Source organism: Chelonoidis abingdonii, chromosome 1, assembly GCF_003597395.2.
Source record: "Chelonoidis abingdonii isolate Lonesome George chromosome 1, CheloAbing_2.0, whole genome shotgun sequence".
In the NCBI taxonomy this organism is placed as follows: domain Eukaryota; kingdom Metazoa; phylum Chordata; order Testudines; family Testudinidae; genus Chelonoidis; species Chelonoidis abingdonii.
This window is the reverse complement of record NC_133769.1, coordinates 14,506,218-14,525,744: the sequence shown is the minus strand read 5'-3', so window position 1 is coordinate 14,525,744 and position 19,527 is coordinate 14,506,218. Positions and strand designations below refer to the sequence as shown.

Genomic DNA, 19,527 nt, shown 5'->3' with positions numbered 1-19,527 from the left:
ACTTGGAAACAGAAGATTAGAAAAGCCTGGAGATAGAGATCATTCTCATAGCCGAGAGAGCACAGACAGAACAAAGAACCCACACCCAAAAACTTCCCTCCCTGAGCTTTGAAAAATCCCGTTTCCTGATTGGTCCTCTGGTCAGGTGTTTGTTAACCCTTTACAGGTAAAAGAAACATTAATCCTTAGCTATCTGTTTATGACAGGGGCTGCTTTCAGGTTCATCGCCCCCAGGTAGGTGGAGGATCCGCGGCTCCCCAGGCTGACTCCGCTTCCGGCCTGGCCTTGGGCAAAAAGTGGACAGATCAAGCCCATCCTCTTTCAAAAAGTGTGAGGGTTATGGCTCCTTCCCCCACCACACTGCCTGTTCTGGCGACCCTGGCTTATGTAGCCCAAGGTTCAGTGTGTATCAGTAGCAGTGGTAGGTCTTACAAATTGTGGACTACAAACTGTGGCATGTCTGACCCAACTGTCCGTGAAATCAGGAGAACTCTCATTGCATTCACTGGCAGTTTGATCAGGTCCTAAATCAGTTTCTTTAGTGCCCATGCTGCCAAAAGAGGATTTACTTTTCTTTGTAAAGTGCTTTGAGAGCCTTCATCGATTGGTCCTTCAGCCCTCGTATAGAGTGCACAGATCACAACACGTCTTCCATTCTTTTCTTATCCTGGCCTTCCTTCTCCATGTGCGGCCATGCCTTTTCACAATAAAATCTTCCCATCTCTTTCGAGGTTGGCCAAGTGGTCATTTCAGTTACCACGGGTACCACTTGGAGACAGCTATAGTCCCAGCCCATTTTGCTGTACCTGCTTTCAACAATGACGTCCTGCACTCCACTCTGCTGTCTGATCACTTCACCGGGGACACGGTCGCGTATTGAAATCCCCAGAATTCTTCTTTCCATTGCCTTCTCTGTGATAGAGTTGTTGCACGTCTATCTTCGTCAGGGCCCACATTTTGCTGCCGTACAACACTGCCAGCAATCCAGTTGAGTTGAAGAGGTTTTGAGAGCCAGAGGTGAAAAGTGCAATAAGGCCACAGTTCAGCAAGGCATTTAAACATGGGCTTAGGTTTCAACATTTGCTGAAGTCACTGGGACTATGTATGTACTTCAGTGCATTGATGAACTGGGTTTTTAAGAGCTAAATGTTGTCGTTCATAGTGGTAAGGAGAACTGGTAAAACACTGGGTGGAGCATTTAAAAGCAAGTAACATTAATTCAATTAAATCCTCTTGGACCAAAGTCTCTCCAGCTAATGCAGTTTACAGAGAAATTTTCTCCTGCACTCATTTAAACATATTACTGCACTTATCTTGTCATGATGAAATTTCTGAAGGTTACTTGCACTGCGCACATGCAAACTTGAAAGTTATGCCGACCTTTGGCTGTAAAATTTTTTTAAACTACTTCTACTTAGACTGCAGCATCAAACTTATAATAATTTCCTACTTTTATACAGCACCTTTCAACTCAGAAGATCCCAAACTGCAAACTAACAAGCAATGAAGCACAGGCAACCATGTGAGCACCACACAGCAATGCTAAACAATAATTTAGGACAGGGAGTGAAGAAAAAGTGTATCTGAGTGAAACGACAGGATATTCAAGTAGGCAAAATATAGTTTCTAAAACCAGAATTTGGCTAGATCACCCTGCTGACTCAGGTCTGTCTCTTGAGCTGTGTCCACACTCAAAATAATAGGGCTTCAACCTCAGTCATAGTAGGAACTGGGCTCTGATCCACCTCCCTAGTAGGGTCCTAGAACCCAGATCCAGAGTGCATGCTGACCCAAGTCAGATTGATTTTTTGTTTGAATGGAAGAGAGGCTTGGGCTTAAACCTGAGTCAGAGCCCTGGCTTAGTGTGCAGTGTAGACATACCCTACAAGGGAAGAACAATCTTCCAGGCAACTTCACCTCTGTCTTGTGCTCGGTGGTGCTGGTGGGTACTGAAGGAAGTGCTGCCTAGCGCTCTGTGGCCAGGTGGAGGCTTGCCATGATGAGACACCTTTGAGCATTATCATGAGAAACAAGTATTATGGAGATGAGGTGAGCACTGGAGACTTATTACGTCACCCAGGCCATTGCAAGATTGTTTCAGGTAGTCATAAGTAAAAGGGATGGAGAATATGACTCTTTCCCCATCTCTCTCCTCCTAAACAAACCAAATCACCCAGCACATTACTAAAGAACACCCAAGCGATTTATTATTGTTCCTATTGGATGCACTAGCTGACATCAAGGGAGAATGCAGCGCCCCTAAGCATTTTAAACTGTTAAACAAAAGAACGGAATAGAGCAGAAGTAAAAAGTTCTTGTCCCACAGAGAGTTCCTCACACGTTCGGATGAAGTGAATTAAAATTGACACTGAGAAAAATCTAATTGAACCAGAGACAACAAAACACTCTTCTCTATAGAAGCTAAAACCCCGGTGGAATTGCTTAGGTTAACATAGTGCATTTTAAAACAACAATAGTTTTATATGCCATGATCTGCAAACACAAAAGGAAAGCTCTGGTTTAAAACTGATGGCATTAAGTGGAGATGGAAATGGTGAGAGCAGGAAAATGGGAATCAGAGCCCCTAGGTGTACTACACACTTGCTTTCTAATCCATGGCATATAACAGCCTCTCTGTGTGGTAGGTTGTAATTTTAGCATAATTTCAATACATTACACTTAAGTTTTGAAGAGTTTCCTGGTCCTGCTTGCAGGCTACAGTGCTCTGTAGGGCAGTGTGCATTTAAAGACAGTTCTGCAGAAAGCCAGCCTAAAGTACAGAGGACTGAGTTGTGCCTCTGAGTTTTAGGGAGCAGCCTGCTTTTTTCTCTCTCTGTTTTTGGGTTTTTAATTCTAAGTTTTTATTTAACTTCTCTGTGTATATGCCATGAAAATAACACTCTAATTCCCCACCAGTCCCATTAAATAGACAGGGAAACTAACATAGATGGTGTTAGTATTAAGTATTTGTGCAAGTAAAGGAGAGGCAGGGATGTGAGAGAGGCAGTGTAACCCAGGTGATAAGGCAATGGATCAGGAGAGACAGGGGTTCTTCTTCCGTTCTCAATCACTGTATAACCTCCCCATGCCTCACTTTGCCTGTCTGTAAAATGGGGATAATGATACATACCTTTGTGAAGCATTATGAGATCTATGGATAACACAGCTAAGTATTATGATGATGATTTATGCTAAAAATGCTAAAGTCATTATTATTAAAGTACAAAGGATCTTTGTATTTAGGCTTGGCAGATTTGGATTTTTTTTTAATTTTCAGGATAAAAATCAATATTTATTTTAAGCATTACAGTAGGACCTCAGAGTTACAAACACCTTAGGAATGGAGGTTGTTCGTAACTCTGAAACGTTTATAACTGAACAAAACGTAATAGTTGTTCTTTCAAAATTACAAGTGAACATTGACTTAATATATTTTTGAAACTTTATTGTACATAATGATGCTTTCCCTTTATTTGTTTTTAGTAGTTTACATTAATGCAGTATTGTACTATATTTGCTTTTTATTTTTTTGGTCACTGCTGCTGCCTGATTGTGTACTTCTGGTTCTAAATGAGGTGTGTGATTAACTGTCAGTTCATAACTCTGGTGCTCATAATGCTGAGATTTTACTGTATTTTCTATTTTTATCAATTTAAACTTTCACAGTTGCATGAAATTATGGAAGGGTCAAAAATAATTATTTAATGACAGTAGATGTTGAGATTCAAAAAGTTAAAGCTTTATAACTGTTAAAACACGTCAAAACATATGAAGTAAATAGTCTTAAATCCAACTCTGCTAAATTGTCAAGTACCATTTTTCTTACTTTGCCTCTGTAAATTTCGATCACCACCCATGGAAATATATTTTCATGCGTTTGTGTGTACACAATGAAATTGATGGTTCCTCACATTTACCAATAAAAATCTAATCCTTCCAACCTACTCATATTATACATTACATGAATCAACCACACACTACCATACAGTTCACTTATTGAACAGCTCCCTGAATGTGAAATTGGAAGCCTAACATCTTGATCTCCTAAAATTGTTCAATTATTCTTTGAAATATAAATTCACCCAAATTCAGTTAGGCAAATAAGAGACATGGCTTATTATACCTAAGCAACTCCCTTAGTAGTTCATTTTATTCTTCTAAAGGAGTGTGTGATACACTCAGAAATAGAGGTTATTTTAAATTAAAACCACAGTGTAGTAGAGAATGGAGTTTCTCTCTCTTTCTCTTTCCAAATGATAATGAATTTATTCATCTGCAGAGTGAGTCTGCCATGTCCATCTTAAAACTGTGTGCTCATGGGCATAGATTAGACAGTAATTAGGCACAGTGAAAACCCCAAAAGATCTACTGGAAACACTCAGCTTTAATGTAGGCACCCAGCTTTTCCCAAAGTGTTTTTTTTTAAGAGATTAGAAAGACCTAGATTCTTTAAAATGCCTCATTCTCTGAGCGAGGTGACTCGGGATTAGTATGAGATAAGCAGCCATACCCCTATAGATTGCTGCTTTGAAGTCAGCCCAACCAGATTGTTGTCAAAAGGCAGACTATAGGAAGTTATTTGCTGGCCTCTGTTAAATAAGTGGATAATTCTTGATTAGTTGGCAGGTAGGGGTTTAGGGGTCGATGGAGGTCCTAGTGTTGTGAATGTCATTATTATGGTACAAAGGCTTAGACATTATAGATACAGAGGTTCCATACAGGCTCACTATTATTCTATAACACATCTTTTTTTGTCCGCTGAACACTTCTCAATATTTTCTTCCCCAGAGCCCAATGCCCAGCCAGATTGTGTAAAGACAACAATCTGGTCTCCACATCCTTCACAAATTTTGCTATTATGATGTTATGAGTGAATGACTCTTAGATCTAAAAATCTCTAATTTTTCTATTTGTGTTGCTAATACCTTAGATTATTACCGTTGAATACATTTTAAAAATGTAGGTTCCATGCTTGAATATCTAAGTTTTATTCACTTTTATTCACAAGTATTACATTATGTCCTATGTTCCTTATTTCCATTGACTAATTCAGATAAGAAAGTGCTTGCATCAGCAGGGCCTTACTACGCTTGTCACAAATTACAGAATCATAGAAATGTAGGGCTGGAAGGGATCTCGAGATGTGAGCAAGTCCAGCTTCTTGCACTGAGAGAGGACTAAGTAAACCTAGAGCAGCCCTGACAGGTGCTTGTGCAACTTGTTCTTAACCTCCAATAATGGGGATTCTACAACCTCCCTTGGAAGTCCATTCCAGAGAGTAATTACCTTTAGAGTTAGAAAGTTCTTCCTAATAGCTAATCTGAATCTCCCTTGCTGCAGATTAAGACCATTACTTCTTGTCCTACCTTCAATGGACATGGAGAACAATTGATCTCCATCCTCTTTATACCAGCGCGTAACATATTTGAAGACTTATCAGCCTCAGCCTTCTCTTCTCAAGACTAAACATGCCCAGCTTTTTTAATCTTTTCTCATAGGTCAGGTTTTCAAAACTTTTTAAAAAATTTTTGTTGCTCTCCTCTGGACTCTCTCCAATTTGTCCACATCTTTCCTAAAGTGTGATGCCCAGAACTGGACAATACTCCAGTTGAGGCTCCATTCAGTGCTGAGTAGAGCAGGACAATTACCTCCTGTGTCTTACCTACAACACTCTTGTTAATACATCCCAGAATTATATTAGCCTTTTTTTGTAAGTGCATCACACTGAGTCATATGCAATCTGTGATCCACTATAACCCCCAGATCCTTTTCAGCAGTACTACCACCTAGCCAGTTATTCCTCATTTTGTAGCTGTGCATTTGATTTTTTTCCTTCCTAAGTGCAAAATACTTCACTTATCTTTACTGAATTTTATCTTGTTGCATTCAGACCAATTCTCCAACCTGTTAAGTCATTTTGAATTCTAATCTTGTTCTCCAACGTGCCTGCAACCCCTCCCAGCTTGGGGTCATCTGCAAATTTTACAAGCATACTCTCCACTCCATTATCCAAGCCATTAATGAAAATATTGAATAGAAGTGGACCCACGACTAACCTCTAGTAATTTTATCTAGACCACATTTCCCTGGTTGGTTGATGAGAATGTTACGTGGGACTGTGTCAAAAGTATTAATAAACATCAAGATATGTAGACATGTCTACTCAGTCAGTAATGCTGTCAAAGAAGGGAATTAGGTTGGTCTGGCATGATTGGTTCTTGACAAATCCATGCTGGCTATATCTTAACTCTATCATCATTGAGGTGCTCACAAATTGATTGTTTAATAATTTGTTCCTGTACCTTTCCAGGTAAGAAGATTAGGCTGACTGGTCTAAAATTCCCCGGGTTGTCTTAGTACCTATCTTTAAAAATGGGAACAGTATTTTCCCTTCTCCAGTCCTCTGGAACCTCACCCATGCTCCATGATTTCTTGAAAATAATTGCTAATGGTTCCAAGATTGTTTCATCCAGTTTCTTACATGTCCTAGGATGAATATCATCAGGCCCTGACAACTTGCCTTTATGGATATTTTTGCATTTTATTCAACTTGTGAAATGAAACTAGACTGGTTGTTTTCATTCTTGTTCATATAAAATTTGTTCCCTAGCATCATGATGATAACTCTTCTGTATGTTTCCAACAGTGCAGGGCAATGCATATATTAAATATATATGCTCAGTTATCTTTTTACATTTATGAAAACATTTCTAATCATATTTGATCTTGTAAAGATATTACAAAATACTCCACAAATAAATGTTGGGTCTTAATTATTTGACAAGATCTGTTCTAACTTCAAAGAGGATACTATTTATCTACTCAGTTTTCTTGATCAATATCAGCACAATATGCTTTTTTTCTCCCCAGAGCAATCTCAGTTGGGAGAAATGATAATTTTAACTTTTCTCCCTCCCTCATCATCCTGCAATTGATTTGAAAGGTAATCTGCAAAGAATTTTTAAAAGAAGTTTTGTGTCCATTTTCTTTTTTTATAGTAAATAAAATCAGAAATTCAGTATTTTTTTTCTCCTCAGAAAAATTAGAAGTGCTAAGTTTGACTTTCTCTACCTTTTCGTTGGTTTACTGGGGGTCTCAGATATAGATTGGGCTCTATCTCATCCTTGAATTGAAAAGGCAGGGACAATGATCCCTTAACATAACCTTCCTTTCTCCCAAGTGTGTGTCAGAGGTTAGAATTAAATAGTTAACAAAAATCAAAGTTGCAAACAGTCTGACTGTCACAGGTTGGCTGACCCCTCAAGGAGAGATGAGCCTCATCACCACCTGTGACAAGTTCAGCTCACCTTCCCAAGTGATGAAAATGGAGAAGGTCATGTGACCAGTGGGTCATGGAACTCAGTCAGGCCTAGGGTATATATAAAAAGGAGGCCTGTGGAGAAGGCAGAGAGGGTGTTGGGTCCTCTCCAGTGTGAGAAGGCTAAACTCCTAGAGAGAAGTCCTGGGAGTCACGGCTGGGTGAGCAGGAAGACAGACCTGCAGGGAAGATGGGTTGTGGCAGCCTGAGACTGGGCTGAAAACTTTTTTTTTTAATTCCATTTATATCATCCTGTTGGCAGGACTTAATACATTGGACTTCAGTAGGGAAACCTTGTTTTGACTATCCTGGTGTGTGGTGTGGTGTGGAGTGCTGAAGGTGTCCTGTGGGCTGGGGAAATTGAAGCAGGTTACTCTGCAGAGCCACCCCAGGCTTTGAGGAGGGGCTACGGAGGTGGCTGACCTGGTTACCTTGACTAAAAATTCCTTCTCTTCTAAGGGCTGGTCAACACACAGTTTTGCTACCAAGTTAACCATGCTGTGTTAGAAACCAATACAGTTAAACGGGTGCAATCCCTTAGTGTGGATGCAGGTAAAGGTGCTTTTATCAGCATAGCCTATTTTTGGAGATTCCTAGAAAGTTTTCAATCAATATAGTTAAATCAGTACTAAAACAGTGTAGACAAGCCTGTGCAAACAAGCTGTTCTTTCCCTCTCCTGATATGTATTCTTCTCTTGCGTTATGGTAGCACCTAGGAGCCCAGGTCCTGGATCAGGACTCCATTGTGCTAGGAACCATACAAACACAGAATGAAAAGATTAAAGTGTTGCTTCTCCACTCATCCCGAGATACAAGGAGAACAAGAGCTAAATTTCTAAAAACAAGAAGAAAACATCTTTTCCAGGACTCCTCCACACACCAAGCAGCAGCAGAAAAAAGGCAGTGTCTTCTTTTGCCCACCATTCCCCTTTACAGGTCATTTAAAATAACTCTCATTCTACATCCCCTTCGTGAGCTGTGCTCACCAGTGAAGTTGTGTCCAATTCCCAGTGGGCTTTGGGTTGGTTTTGATGCGATTCCTTCTTTTGCAATAAACCATGACTGGATTTTACGATGAGGCAGATTTATGTAGACAAGTTCACAGTCACGTATGTGATCGGAAATTAGCCTCATCTGCCCCCGCCCTCCACCTCCAACCAATGCAAAAATATCATGGGTCACAAGAAGGCTCAAATGTTCATCAAGCCAAATGCAGCCCACCAACTGTCAGCTGGGCCCACAAAGGACTTGCCATTCTATCCTGTTAGCTGCTTGAGTGAGGAAACCTTACCTGGTACCTGGGGGCAGTGCTCACGTTATGTGCTGCTCTGCGTAACTCTGAATCACTGGTGGAAAGAATAACTTTCTTGAGAAATATTCACGGATTCCCCTGGTGGAAGAACATCCTACTCTCTGCGGGGAGGGAAAGAGGCAGAGTTCGGTTTAAATACTCCTCTTTTGCCCACTGTTTCCCTGTCTTAGAATCATAGGACAGGAATGGACCTCGAGAGGTCATCTAGTCCAGTCCCCTGCACTCAAGGCAGGACTAAGTGCTATCTAGACCAGGGTGAGCAACCTATGGCACGGGTGCCGAAGGCGGCACGCGAGCTGATTTTCAGTGGCACTCACACTGCCTGGGTCCTGGCCACTGGTCCAGAGGGCTCTGCATTTTATTTAATTTTAAATGAAGATTCTTAAACATTTTAAAAACCTAATTTACTTTACATACAACAATAGTTTAGTTATATGTTATAGACTTATAGAAAGAGACCTTCTAAGAACGATAAAATGTATTACTGGCTCGCGAAACCTTAAATTAGAGTGAATGAATGAAGACTCAGCACACAACTTCTGAAAGGTTGCCGATCCCTGATCTAGACCATCCCTGACAGGTGTTTGTCCAACCTGCTCTTAAAAATCCCCGTATTGTCCCAGGGTTTAATATTAATGGAAAGAGCGTATCTATTTCTACGCTCACTATGCACTTCAGCGCATTGCAAAACTTCCAGATTCCCTTAACTTTTAATGTCCCAAAAGCCAAGTACAGTCCTGATTTTTTTCCACAACTTTTCTCTTCTCCACCTTCTTGTTAGTCAACCCTCCAAGCCCCTTTCAAGTTAACTCTTGTAGACCTTTCACCATAGCTTAACCCTTCCAGACCTGTTACAATTCATGCTACTCTTCTTTGGACTACTGCCCTTCCTGATTTTCTATACAATGGTTCTAAATATTAGGAACAGTAGTTAGAAAGGGATTTTTTTTTTTAAAGATCATGTTTTAAGTGTTACAGTATTTCCTTTTAAATTGTGTTCTGTGCTTTGCATGCTCTGTCTCTTTGACCACAGTCATCCAGTGCATCATGCTAGTCCTTTCATTGCTCTAGCTTTTGACTCCTCAAAATCCTTCTCCTGCTCTTTAATCAGAATGTATTAGTTTAACATATACTATGACTCAAATCTCAAATTTATTCTTGTTGTTCTTGGGTCATTTTATCTAGCTAGACTCCTTTGTATCTGCTCCCTTTCTCCACGTTATTTGCTGGTTCTTCCCCCATCCAATCCATTTTGTATTATCCAAGAACTTTGAAGAAAGTACCACTAACGTTAGCCAAGTCATTTACATACAGAGTGAAAAAAATATTGATCTCCAATACCAGTCCCTGTGGTTCTCCAATCTTCATCCCCTTTCTCCCTGACCCATAACCTTTCCCTGTTCAAATCTGCCCTCGATCACATAACCAGTTGCTTTCTCCATTTGAAGACGGCCCCTTCTCTGCTTTGCTAGTATTAGTCTCCTGTGAGAACTGCCCCTGGGAAATCTAAGTAGACTATATACACAATTTCACATCTGTCCACTTTCTGAGAAACCTCTTTGAAAACTCCAGCATATTTGTCAAATAAGAATTACCTTTTTTGAAATCAGCTCACATCTATACTATATTTTATACTGTTGTGTATATCCCATGCATAAGTCTGGAGCAAATATTCTAAAGGTTTAGAAATTGAGCATCCAAGAGTCAGAAATGCCAGTGTCACGGTTGAAATGCAACCTTAACTCTGCCCCCTTCTACTTGTGCCTAAAAACAAGATATCTTTTTATAGCGTATTAAACTGGCATTTAATATATTACAAAATAGAAGTGTTTGCCTTTAGAAAACACCATTACCACACTGTGTAGAATAGTTGTTTCCTATAGGTATAAAATGTTAAACTTTTAAATGGTGATGACTAGAATTTCTTATACAATGCTACATAGAATAAGTTACAGTGCTTTAAACAAAGTCTGAAGACTGGAGTTTATTTAACCCTCAATGACGTCTACATGCACACACGCACGCACACGACATCATTTAAGTTTGTAGAATTTACAATCTGTGGCTCAAGGGTACTAGAGATAGATCTATCTAGCATTAGCAGGACACATTGGAGCTGATAGCTAAAAGCTATTCCATAGATAGAGCATGTGGCAATAGACCACAGGGGATTTATGGATAGGGAACAGGATACTTATGGCCAAATCAAGATGCTACAGTCCTGGAGAGGGGATCAGGTACACCACTACACAGGTTCCTCAGGAGTTTGCACCTGGCTTCTGCAAACCTGCAATCACAACACCTTCGGGAGCACTGGAGTGGAACAGTCTCACTGGCAGCCAATGATACCCATTAGCTGAAGACTGCTTGCTTAGCTTCTCTGTGTCTGAGCAGCACACAGTAGAGGTGTATTTATGGGAGGAACACGATGACATATCTGCGCACCCCCTTGTGCATGTCCCCTTTGGGCCATGCAGCCCGGGCTCCTCTTTTGCGCGTTGATCGCTAATGGGGAAGGAGGGAAAAGGGATGGTCCCTTTGTCCCCTATCCCTCTCAGACTCATACACATGCATCAGATTGTTATCTAAGAGCTAAATTATTGCCAAAGAACGACAAACAGTTTTTGTACACGGCATGCTTTACTCTTCCATCTCCCCATACCTGCAACCTTGTGTTATCAAAACCCACTGCCTGCCAGTAGACTCAAACTACCATGTGAAGTAGGATAGTAAATAGCACCAGCCTTTTACTAGAGCACCTTACTCACGACGAGGCAGCCTCTCTGCTTTCCAGAACATTCCTCTCTTTAGTAAGGGTGGATATAACTTGAAGAGTTTTAAGTAAATTCTGAGCCCTTGTCCCCCCACCGATCATATTCCAGAGGAAAAATGTAGTTCTGTCCAGCTTGTCTCTATTCTCGAGCAGCAAGATAACAGCATAAAGGAGATCTTGGAAGAAGGGAAATCTTCACTACACCTTACTTTGATTTGTAAAGGGCTTTGTCCATTTGTAGTGTTATAAAAATGCTCATTAATAAAAATTATAAGTAGGGCATCTTTCCATCAGATATAAAGTAGATGAAGTGCACATACTTCATCAGGGAACAACATTTGTTCTGCCTAAATTTTAAACCCACTTGCATATGATAAGTTCAAAAGTTTAACTCAGTCTTATTAACCCTCTGTAGAACATTTTATAGTTTTACTCTGAATTTCTCTTGTGGTGGAAAGCAACACATGGGTGGGTGGAAAAAAAGGGTCATGTACTCAAATGTTATGAACTCTTCAAGCTCCCAGAATAATATGGAGAGATGCAAACTCTTCAAATACTCTATCAGATTGGCACCTAAAGAGAGACCATCATGATCCCAAGCACTGCAGCACAGCCACTCCTGGGATAGAAGACAACAGCTGATTAACTATGCTTCACAAGAGGTTGAGGACAGAGAGTGGGGCTGAACATAATTTAAATCCAACTGAAGATATGAGAGAAATTTAGGTTGGTGGTATTTAAACAACTCTGGCTCTTTTAAAAAGTCCCATGGGATCTTTAATGGCCACAAGTGGTTAAGATGTAGCTTCTACATCTCATGTAATGAGAGAGCAATATGTACTCTAAAAGATAAATAGGTACTTCTCTAAAGTGCATAAAGTGCTGCTTTTTACCTGTCTCCTCCAACTTCAGCTAGGTAGAATTTGCAAGTGGAACAAAAAGCTAGGAGACGAATGAACTAGGACATTCATGGTTAGAGGGTACAGAAGGCCGTCTTAATGACAGCGGAGGAGAAAGAATCAGCCTTTGATTATTTTTGACAGAGTTGTAACAGGTTCAGATTGCAGCCTGACAAACAGCTCATCAGAGAGATCCTATGCCCAAACCATAGGACCATAGCTATGGTCAAGCTAACAGAAATACAGGGCCCTAGTCTAGCAGAAGCAAAGGCTTTCTAAAACCAAACACTATTCAACATTTAGATTCAAGGTGCTTAAAAACAGGTACTAATGCCAACCAGATTTGCACTTTTGCAATTCGCATGCTGAAGAATGTAAAGAAGGAATCTCTTGATCTTGCCATGTCATGATGCTACTGTATATGACACACAGCCATGACCTTGCAATGCAAAACAGGGAGTAGTTCTATTGCCATCACAAGCTAAACTTACAAGACAAGTTATCCTATAAAACTCTAGGGAATCCCAAGAGATTCTGGGTAGCCAGCACCCTTTTTTCCAACTCATCTATCTCAAATAAGAATTGGTTTGAGTGGCTGAGTAATCTGTAGGCACTGATTTAGTGCACCCTTCAGAATAAACCCCTCAGAATAAACAAACTGTCCCTGCTTCTAAAATGTGGCAAAGTGTTTGTCATGTGTTGTTGACACTGACAATATTAGAAACAGCCTTTAGTAAAAAGAGATTTTTTTTTCTGGTTATAACGCATATTTTCTAATCTTCACTCAGGCAAACAGAAATCCTTGCAAAACTGGGTTAAGAAAATTGAGGTCTTGTTCCTAAAGGAGAGGTGCCCAACCAGAAACTGAAGAGGTGTCAGCAAGCATCCTTGCTGGCAGTCCTAGCAGAGCAAGGACTGAATCGGGCTTGGGGCCATATTTCCATATGCCAGAGTTTCTACAGGAAGAGCTCACTGGTGGGGCAGCTTGCTGCTGTATCACCAGAATTAAGGCTGCAGGTTTGTCTGGCTTTTTCTGGGCCTAAACTCACTCAACATTTTTAAAAAATGTAGTAACACATAATTCTCCTGCTCCCCTGGCTGAGAACAACAGCCAAAAGAAAGACCAGCATTCTAGAGAAGCGATTGGTTGGGAGGGGACTAATAAACTCTTGAGAATTAGTCTATGAAGCTTATTCATACCCTCAACTTGTCTGACAGACAGGTATTGAACAATGGGAAACGTCAAAGAAATGGGCTTCTTCAGTCTCGCTACAATGCCATCCTCACTTCATTTGCTGCTTAGTGAGAAAGCTTTTCTGGGAGTCAGAAATCAGCTCTTTAAATAAAGCCAGCCTCAAAGTTCAGCATTTTGGTGGTTTACACTAAGCAGGAGTTTGCTCATCCATAGCAGCATGGGCTGCAGTAAATCCAGTTGCCTGACCTCTTAATACTGTCTTCTATCCAGCATTAGAGAAAAAGCTACATAGTGAGAAAACTCTGCTAGCATAGTAGGGCTCTATGCACTAAGATACATCATCTTCTGTTTGCTTAGAGAATACGTAAAGCCAAGGGTGGGAGAATGACACCAATACTGCAAGAAGAAAATGCCTTCAGTTTTATGGGCACCAATCAAAGCTGCAATTTCAGTACTAGAACTTGAATTTTATTAGTAGAATAAATTGTATGCTATGAACTCTTCCTATATGCCTACCTGATGCCTGGTGAGCAGATGTAATCTATGTAGGGCATCTGCAAAAGCACCAGTGGTACTATAGAAAATATACAAAGACAGATTAAGTTGTCCTGATGAGTTATCAGGGATGGAGAGCAGCAAGGAAAAAGGTCAAAGAGGGCTGACCCTGTTACACCTATCAGTACCACAGCCGCAGGAGAGAAGAGAAAAGTCTGACCCAGCACATACAGGTGAGCTTGCTACAAGACATGGGAACATCCAAAATTGTGGATCCTGACTCAGAGATAGTGATCACCTCCAGCTGAATGGAAATCTTTACAGTGTTGCTCAGCACTGTTAATCAACTGCTGGCCTAAAAAATCCCTTTCTGATGTTCTCCACAGAATGTGTGTTTTAAAGGTGTGGTCAGAAGAAACTAAGGATGAAAAATATCAAGTATTTCCAGGAACAGGCATGGGTGCACATCTGGAGGGATCCAGTGCCTGAAGGCTAACACTCATTATTTGTAACACTGCTAAAAATTTAGCACAGACATTCTGAAAATCAGAAAATGCCAAAAATATTAAACAACAAAGAGGATTTTATCTGAGGAAAACTATTCTGTGACACACAGATACACAAAATAGTTACATTTTATGTTTTATAGATATGTATATGCATGCATAGATAATATATACACATATCTATAGATACCTATATACATACTCAGAGAAATACAGAGGTAAGGATAAATATATTACATATACATCAGAAATGAAGACAAAGGCAAGCTATCTTTTGGATAAGTAACAGCAACTGAGCCAGTCCCTAATGTGACCTTAGGAGAGAAATCAGAAATATGGAAATGAGGTAGGACTTCTTTTATTGCCTCCAGAGATGTGATGTAGTAAGAGCCCAGCGCTGCACTCACTCCTCCTAAAGCCCTCAAATTATTCCCACCTGTGGTGCTGAGAGAGTAAGTGAAAGGAAGTGGAACATTATAGTTTTCATGAGCTAATCCAAGGAAACTGACCGGTCAGGTTTCCATTTCTTCTGGCAATAATAATTTACACTAGGGCTGCACTCTTGTTATTTTTTGTGCAGCCGGAATGGTCTCTTCAAGATAACAGATATTTAAACTGCAATTCATGAAGAGGAGGTAACCGGTAATCTATAGGTATTCAGAAATTCTCATCTCTTAGGTCTCTGGCTGGCTCAATACAGCATGCTTTTAAAACAAAACAGACATCCCTTAGGAAATCCTGAAGGCATGTACGAGAGTTTTGAAACAGAAAGTAAACACACACAATCCTCCTATTGTACCTTTGCTTTGGGGTGGGTTCTGACTCCTGTCTCGGAGAACATTAATCTGGTAGACAGCTCCGTAAGGCTCAAAAAGTTCTTTTAGCTCTTTTTCCGACCATGAACGTGGGATTTGTCCAACAAACATCTTAATGGCATCTGGGTCTGGTTGGTCTGAGTGATCCAAAGCTCCATTCATCTTGTTAGCTGTGCCGTTACTAGAAAGTGGAACAAAGAGATAAAAATAACAGGCATAGTTAGGAGACTGAGCATTTTTGATGTATAGTAGACGCAGAAGATGATGTCAACAGGGAACAATGGGGAAAAAACTGTGCTTAATTAACAGTATAAATGTTACGAACAAAAGCAATGCAAAAATGGCATTACATTTTTCATTGAGACTGGTTTTCACTGCAGGCTGCTGCTTAATACGGTTATATCAGAAAAGAGCTGGAAAATACAAGCCACGAACCAGTACTTTTGCATCTTAAAGTGAAGGATAATTATGAATAAGTGGAGATTTCTATATACAGCTGCTGTAAACAGCACCAAACAGCTACTGGCAGAAATAAGGCTGTGCCTGATTTGTGTGTGTGTGTGTATACGCGCGTGTTTTGTAATAAGTCACATGAAAGGAATATGAAATGCTTGGCAATCTGTCAGATGACTAATGCAAGATGCCAGCGATGAATTTGCAGATTGTGTGAAGCATCCATGTGTGCATCAAATTAGGATAATATTGCCTAGAATGGAAAACACTCCAGCTATGCGGCTGGTTGCTGCCGATTAGTTGCCTACACTTTTAAAAAGGGAATGGGTGCACCCTGGAACAAAGAGCACAATTCAGGAGGGGAAGACAGTTGCAGAATTGCCTGCTTTGTTCAGAAAATGAAAATACTGCTTCAAAAAGTTTAGCGCCATGTAAATAACATTACATGTTTCAAATCGTTCACACCCCATAAATTCCCTACCCTATCTAATTTCCAGATGTGCAGTTACGTTTGAAATAACTATGCACTTTGAAAAAAATATTTTATTCTTGCTGATAATTTTGAATTTCTTGGAGTAGGAAAATTGCATATCACAGTACAACTTTTCCTGAATGTTAGGAAAACAAATTAGTTTATATATCAAATAAAGGTAAAATGCATAAAACTCAAGTCACCACTAGTAATTAACAATAATCATTTTGAAACTCTTTTCTTGGACCAAGATTTCCTATAGTAACTAGTAGTAATTTTGGGTGACCAATTCGACACACCTTAAAGCAGCCTGGTTTTCCGAAAGTGCTGAGCACCAATCCTCTGAAACTCAGGCCTCTTTAAAGCATGTCAAAAGTTGAGGCACCCAGAATCCCCCCGTCACTTTTGAAAATCTTGGCTTTGGATCATAGTTTCTCTAGCTGATACATGCCCAGAAGAGAACACCCATATCACTCAAGGGCTGGAAACTGCACAAAGACCAAGCCATCCATTTTACCCCTTTTTTTTTAATGTTTTTTAAAGCCCTGCATAATTTCCCTGCCTTAGGGCTAAAACATAGGCAAAGAGAAATTATTCAGTTTTTGGTAGTTCGCTTCCTCTGAAGCATAGTGCACCTGAACATATTAATATGCCCATATTAACTTTTGCACTTTTTCTAGTTATTGAAGAGAGGAGAAAAAGTTACATGAAAAGCACATTTCAAAACTGATGATGAAAAGTTCCATCACCACTTTTGTCAAGTATCTTTAACATGGCTCAGTGGGCAATAGAATAAACTTCACTCACTCATTAACCTTCAATGACTCATCTCTTTCCTGAATTACTATAGGAGAGAAACCTGTAAGTCTCTTCTCAGGCAAAATTCCTATGGATTCTAGTAGGATTTTGGCCTAAATAAGGGACAAAAGGATTTTGCTCATCCCTTTCTATTTTCTTTAATATACAAATATTCTTGCTCGTCTTATACCATTTCTTAGTTTCAAAGCTCTTTCACTAATCACAAGAACTCTAATGTGGCTCTTTATATTTTGTGGGATCATTGCCATCATCCATCCATTTCAGCATAATGAATGAGAGAGAAACAATGCAGCAGAAAAACAAAGGCCCTAATCCTGCAAGTTGCTCCATGTAAGCAGCCTTCCCCACCCATGCAGAGGCTCACTGATTCCCCTGGGATTCCATGTGACGCAGAGGTTCACCCATGCAGAGCAGCTTGTAAATTTGGGGCTTCAATACTTTACTTATCAGAGTTAGATGTAGGAATGGCTCAGTGAAATTCTATGGCCAATATTATGCAGTGGGTCAAACCTAATGATCCCTTCTGGCCTTGAGAACTGATGAACCATATTTCACACTTACATTGTGCCTTTCCTTTGAAAGCTAAAAAACAAACAAACAAACCCCCCATCTGATCTATTCAGAGGAGATTTCCGAAGACAAATGGCTATTAGACACCAAACTCCCCATCGTTTAAAGTCAGGCACTTAATTGCTATTTGGGCCTTTGAAACCTCCCCCTTATGTATTTTATACCATTTTAGAAACACTGACTAGCTAAATTCTGCAGTGTACCCTTTGCTTTGATAGTCTTTATACTGGTTCATATATTTTGGTTAGGAAGCAAGCCAAGATTACTTGGACTTTGATTTCTTCCTTATTTATGTTAACGTGCAATATTTTAGAAACATTAACAAACATAATTCATTATTGAAAGTTCTATTCTCTACTCCTTTTCTCCTCCAGCGTGTACATTCATCATATACACAAAGAGGTATAGAGTCAAAATTATACCACAAATTGCACTCGAAGTGTACACATTGGTAGCCTTGTTCTGGGTAGGAGGAAAAAACAGTGGCAATGTAATGGCACCACTCTGTTTCTAACTAAGGAAACAACTGAAACTGACCTTTAGAAAACACATCAACACAAACAAACAAAACCAGTGTTCATTCCAGTGAATCCCTGTCATCATTACGGGCCTGATTCAGCAAAGCCCTTAGTATATGATTAAATCCATCCCAATTCAACAAAGCAGCTAAGCACTTGCTTAACTTTAATGGAATTTAAGGGGGATTACATTAAGCATGTTCTTAAGTGCTTCACTGAATATGGATTTTGTGTTTAATTTTCAGCCCTTGCTGAAGTGCTTTGCTGAATCAGGACCTAAAGAAATAGCTGAATGATGGAATTTAAAACTCTTGGGTTTCTATTCTTGGTTTGCCACTGACTCACTGCATTATCTTGGGCACTCAAACCTTTCTGTGACAAATTTCTACCCTTTTCAACACCTGTGCAAGCCCACTGACAACAGGTGGGTGAAGGAAGAACAAAATTTGTCCTTGTCCACGTAAACTTGTGCAACCGTTCAATGGGTTTATAATGTTTTCCTATTTGCAATCATGGAGTTGGTCTTAAAAGTATATTGACACCAATAGAAAAAGGTGGTAGGCAAGTTATATCCACATAAATGGGATGCGTTTCTGTGGGCATACATGGGCTAGTCTTTGAAGGTGCTGAATGCCTCTTTGTAGGTTTGCCACTGAGTTCCAGGAGAGTTGAGGCTAACACATCCCTTGGGCCCACAATCTATTTTAGGGTTTTACAGTTGTCCCTATCACCGTAGGAGGCTAATGCATTAGGACCATTCATAAAATTAAATCAACTGGGGAAAAAATGAGGGGAAGAACTGTTTTTAATTAACTACAATTAAATTTCTACGGTCTACTCCGAGCACACGCTGAGAGTCACAATGCTACAAACACCTGCATTAAGATTCAACTATCACATTGTCTGTTTGGGGAAATAAGTAATGTCCTTTTGAGTAGGATATGGTCAAGATGATGAGATGAATGGCATAATCTCCAAGCAACCCCCCCAAAAACTAAAAAAGGAAACCTCAACTAAAGGAGGAAAAAACCCTATGCCCATAACTTTCTCTTGCCTAGAAAATATTTTGTATTAGGCTGAGACTTGTTGGTCATCAATGAGAAGGAGCCGTTTTGTCACTTGGCTTTGCTGATACACCGGAACTCAGTGGAAGTGGCTCTCTCTCCTCACCCCCTCACTCAGGAAATAACAAGGAAAAAAAAAGAAACCATACACGAAACTTTATTTCCATGAGGAAACAAACCAATACTCTGGAAAGCTTAAGGCCTCTACTATTTCTTGAACGTGTGAGCACAAAAGGGAGCTGCGTCTAGGGGACACTAACGAGAGCAAAATCCCATGACAATTACTGTCAGTACCCAGATGATGATATATCGAAAAGA

The 19,527-nt window shown here is 40.0% G+C and overlaps 1 protein-coding gene across 13 annotated transcripts in view; it reads right to left on the bottom strand.

The window, feature by feature from the left end:
* The window catches only part of CELF2 (CUGBP Elav-like family member 2), a 703,635-nt gene that overhangs the window by 144,661 nt on the left and 539,447 nt on the right, over positions 1-19,527 (bottom strand). For all 13 annotated transcript variants that reach the window (XM_075064174.1, XM_075064147.1, XM_075064171.1 and 10 more), the window contains one exon: positions 15,298-15,494. In XM_075064174.1, the coding sequence (XP_074920275.1) occupies positions 15,298-15,475 (178 nt within the window). In that variant the 5' untranslated portion in view covers positions 15,476-15,494. The remainder of the gene's footprint in view (positions 1-15,297; positions 15,495-19,527) is intronic.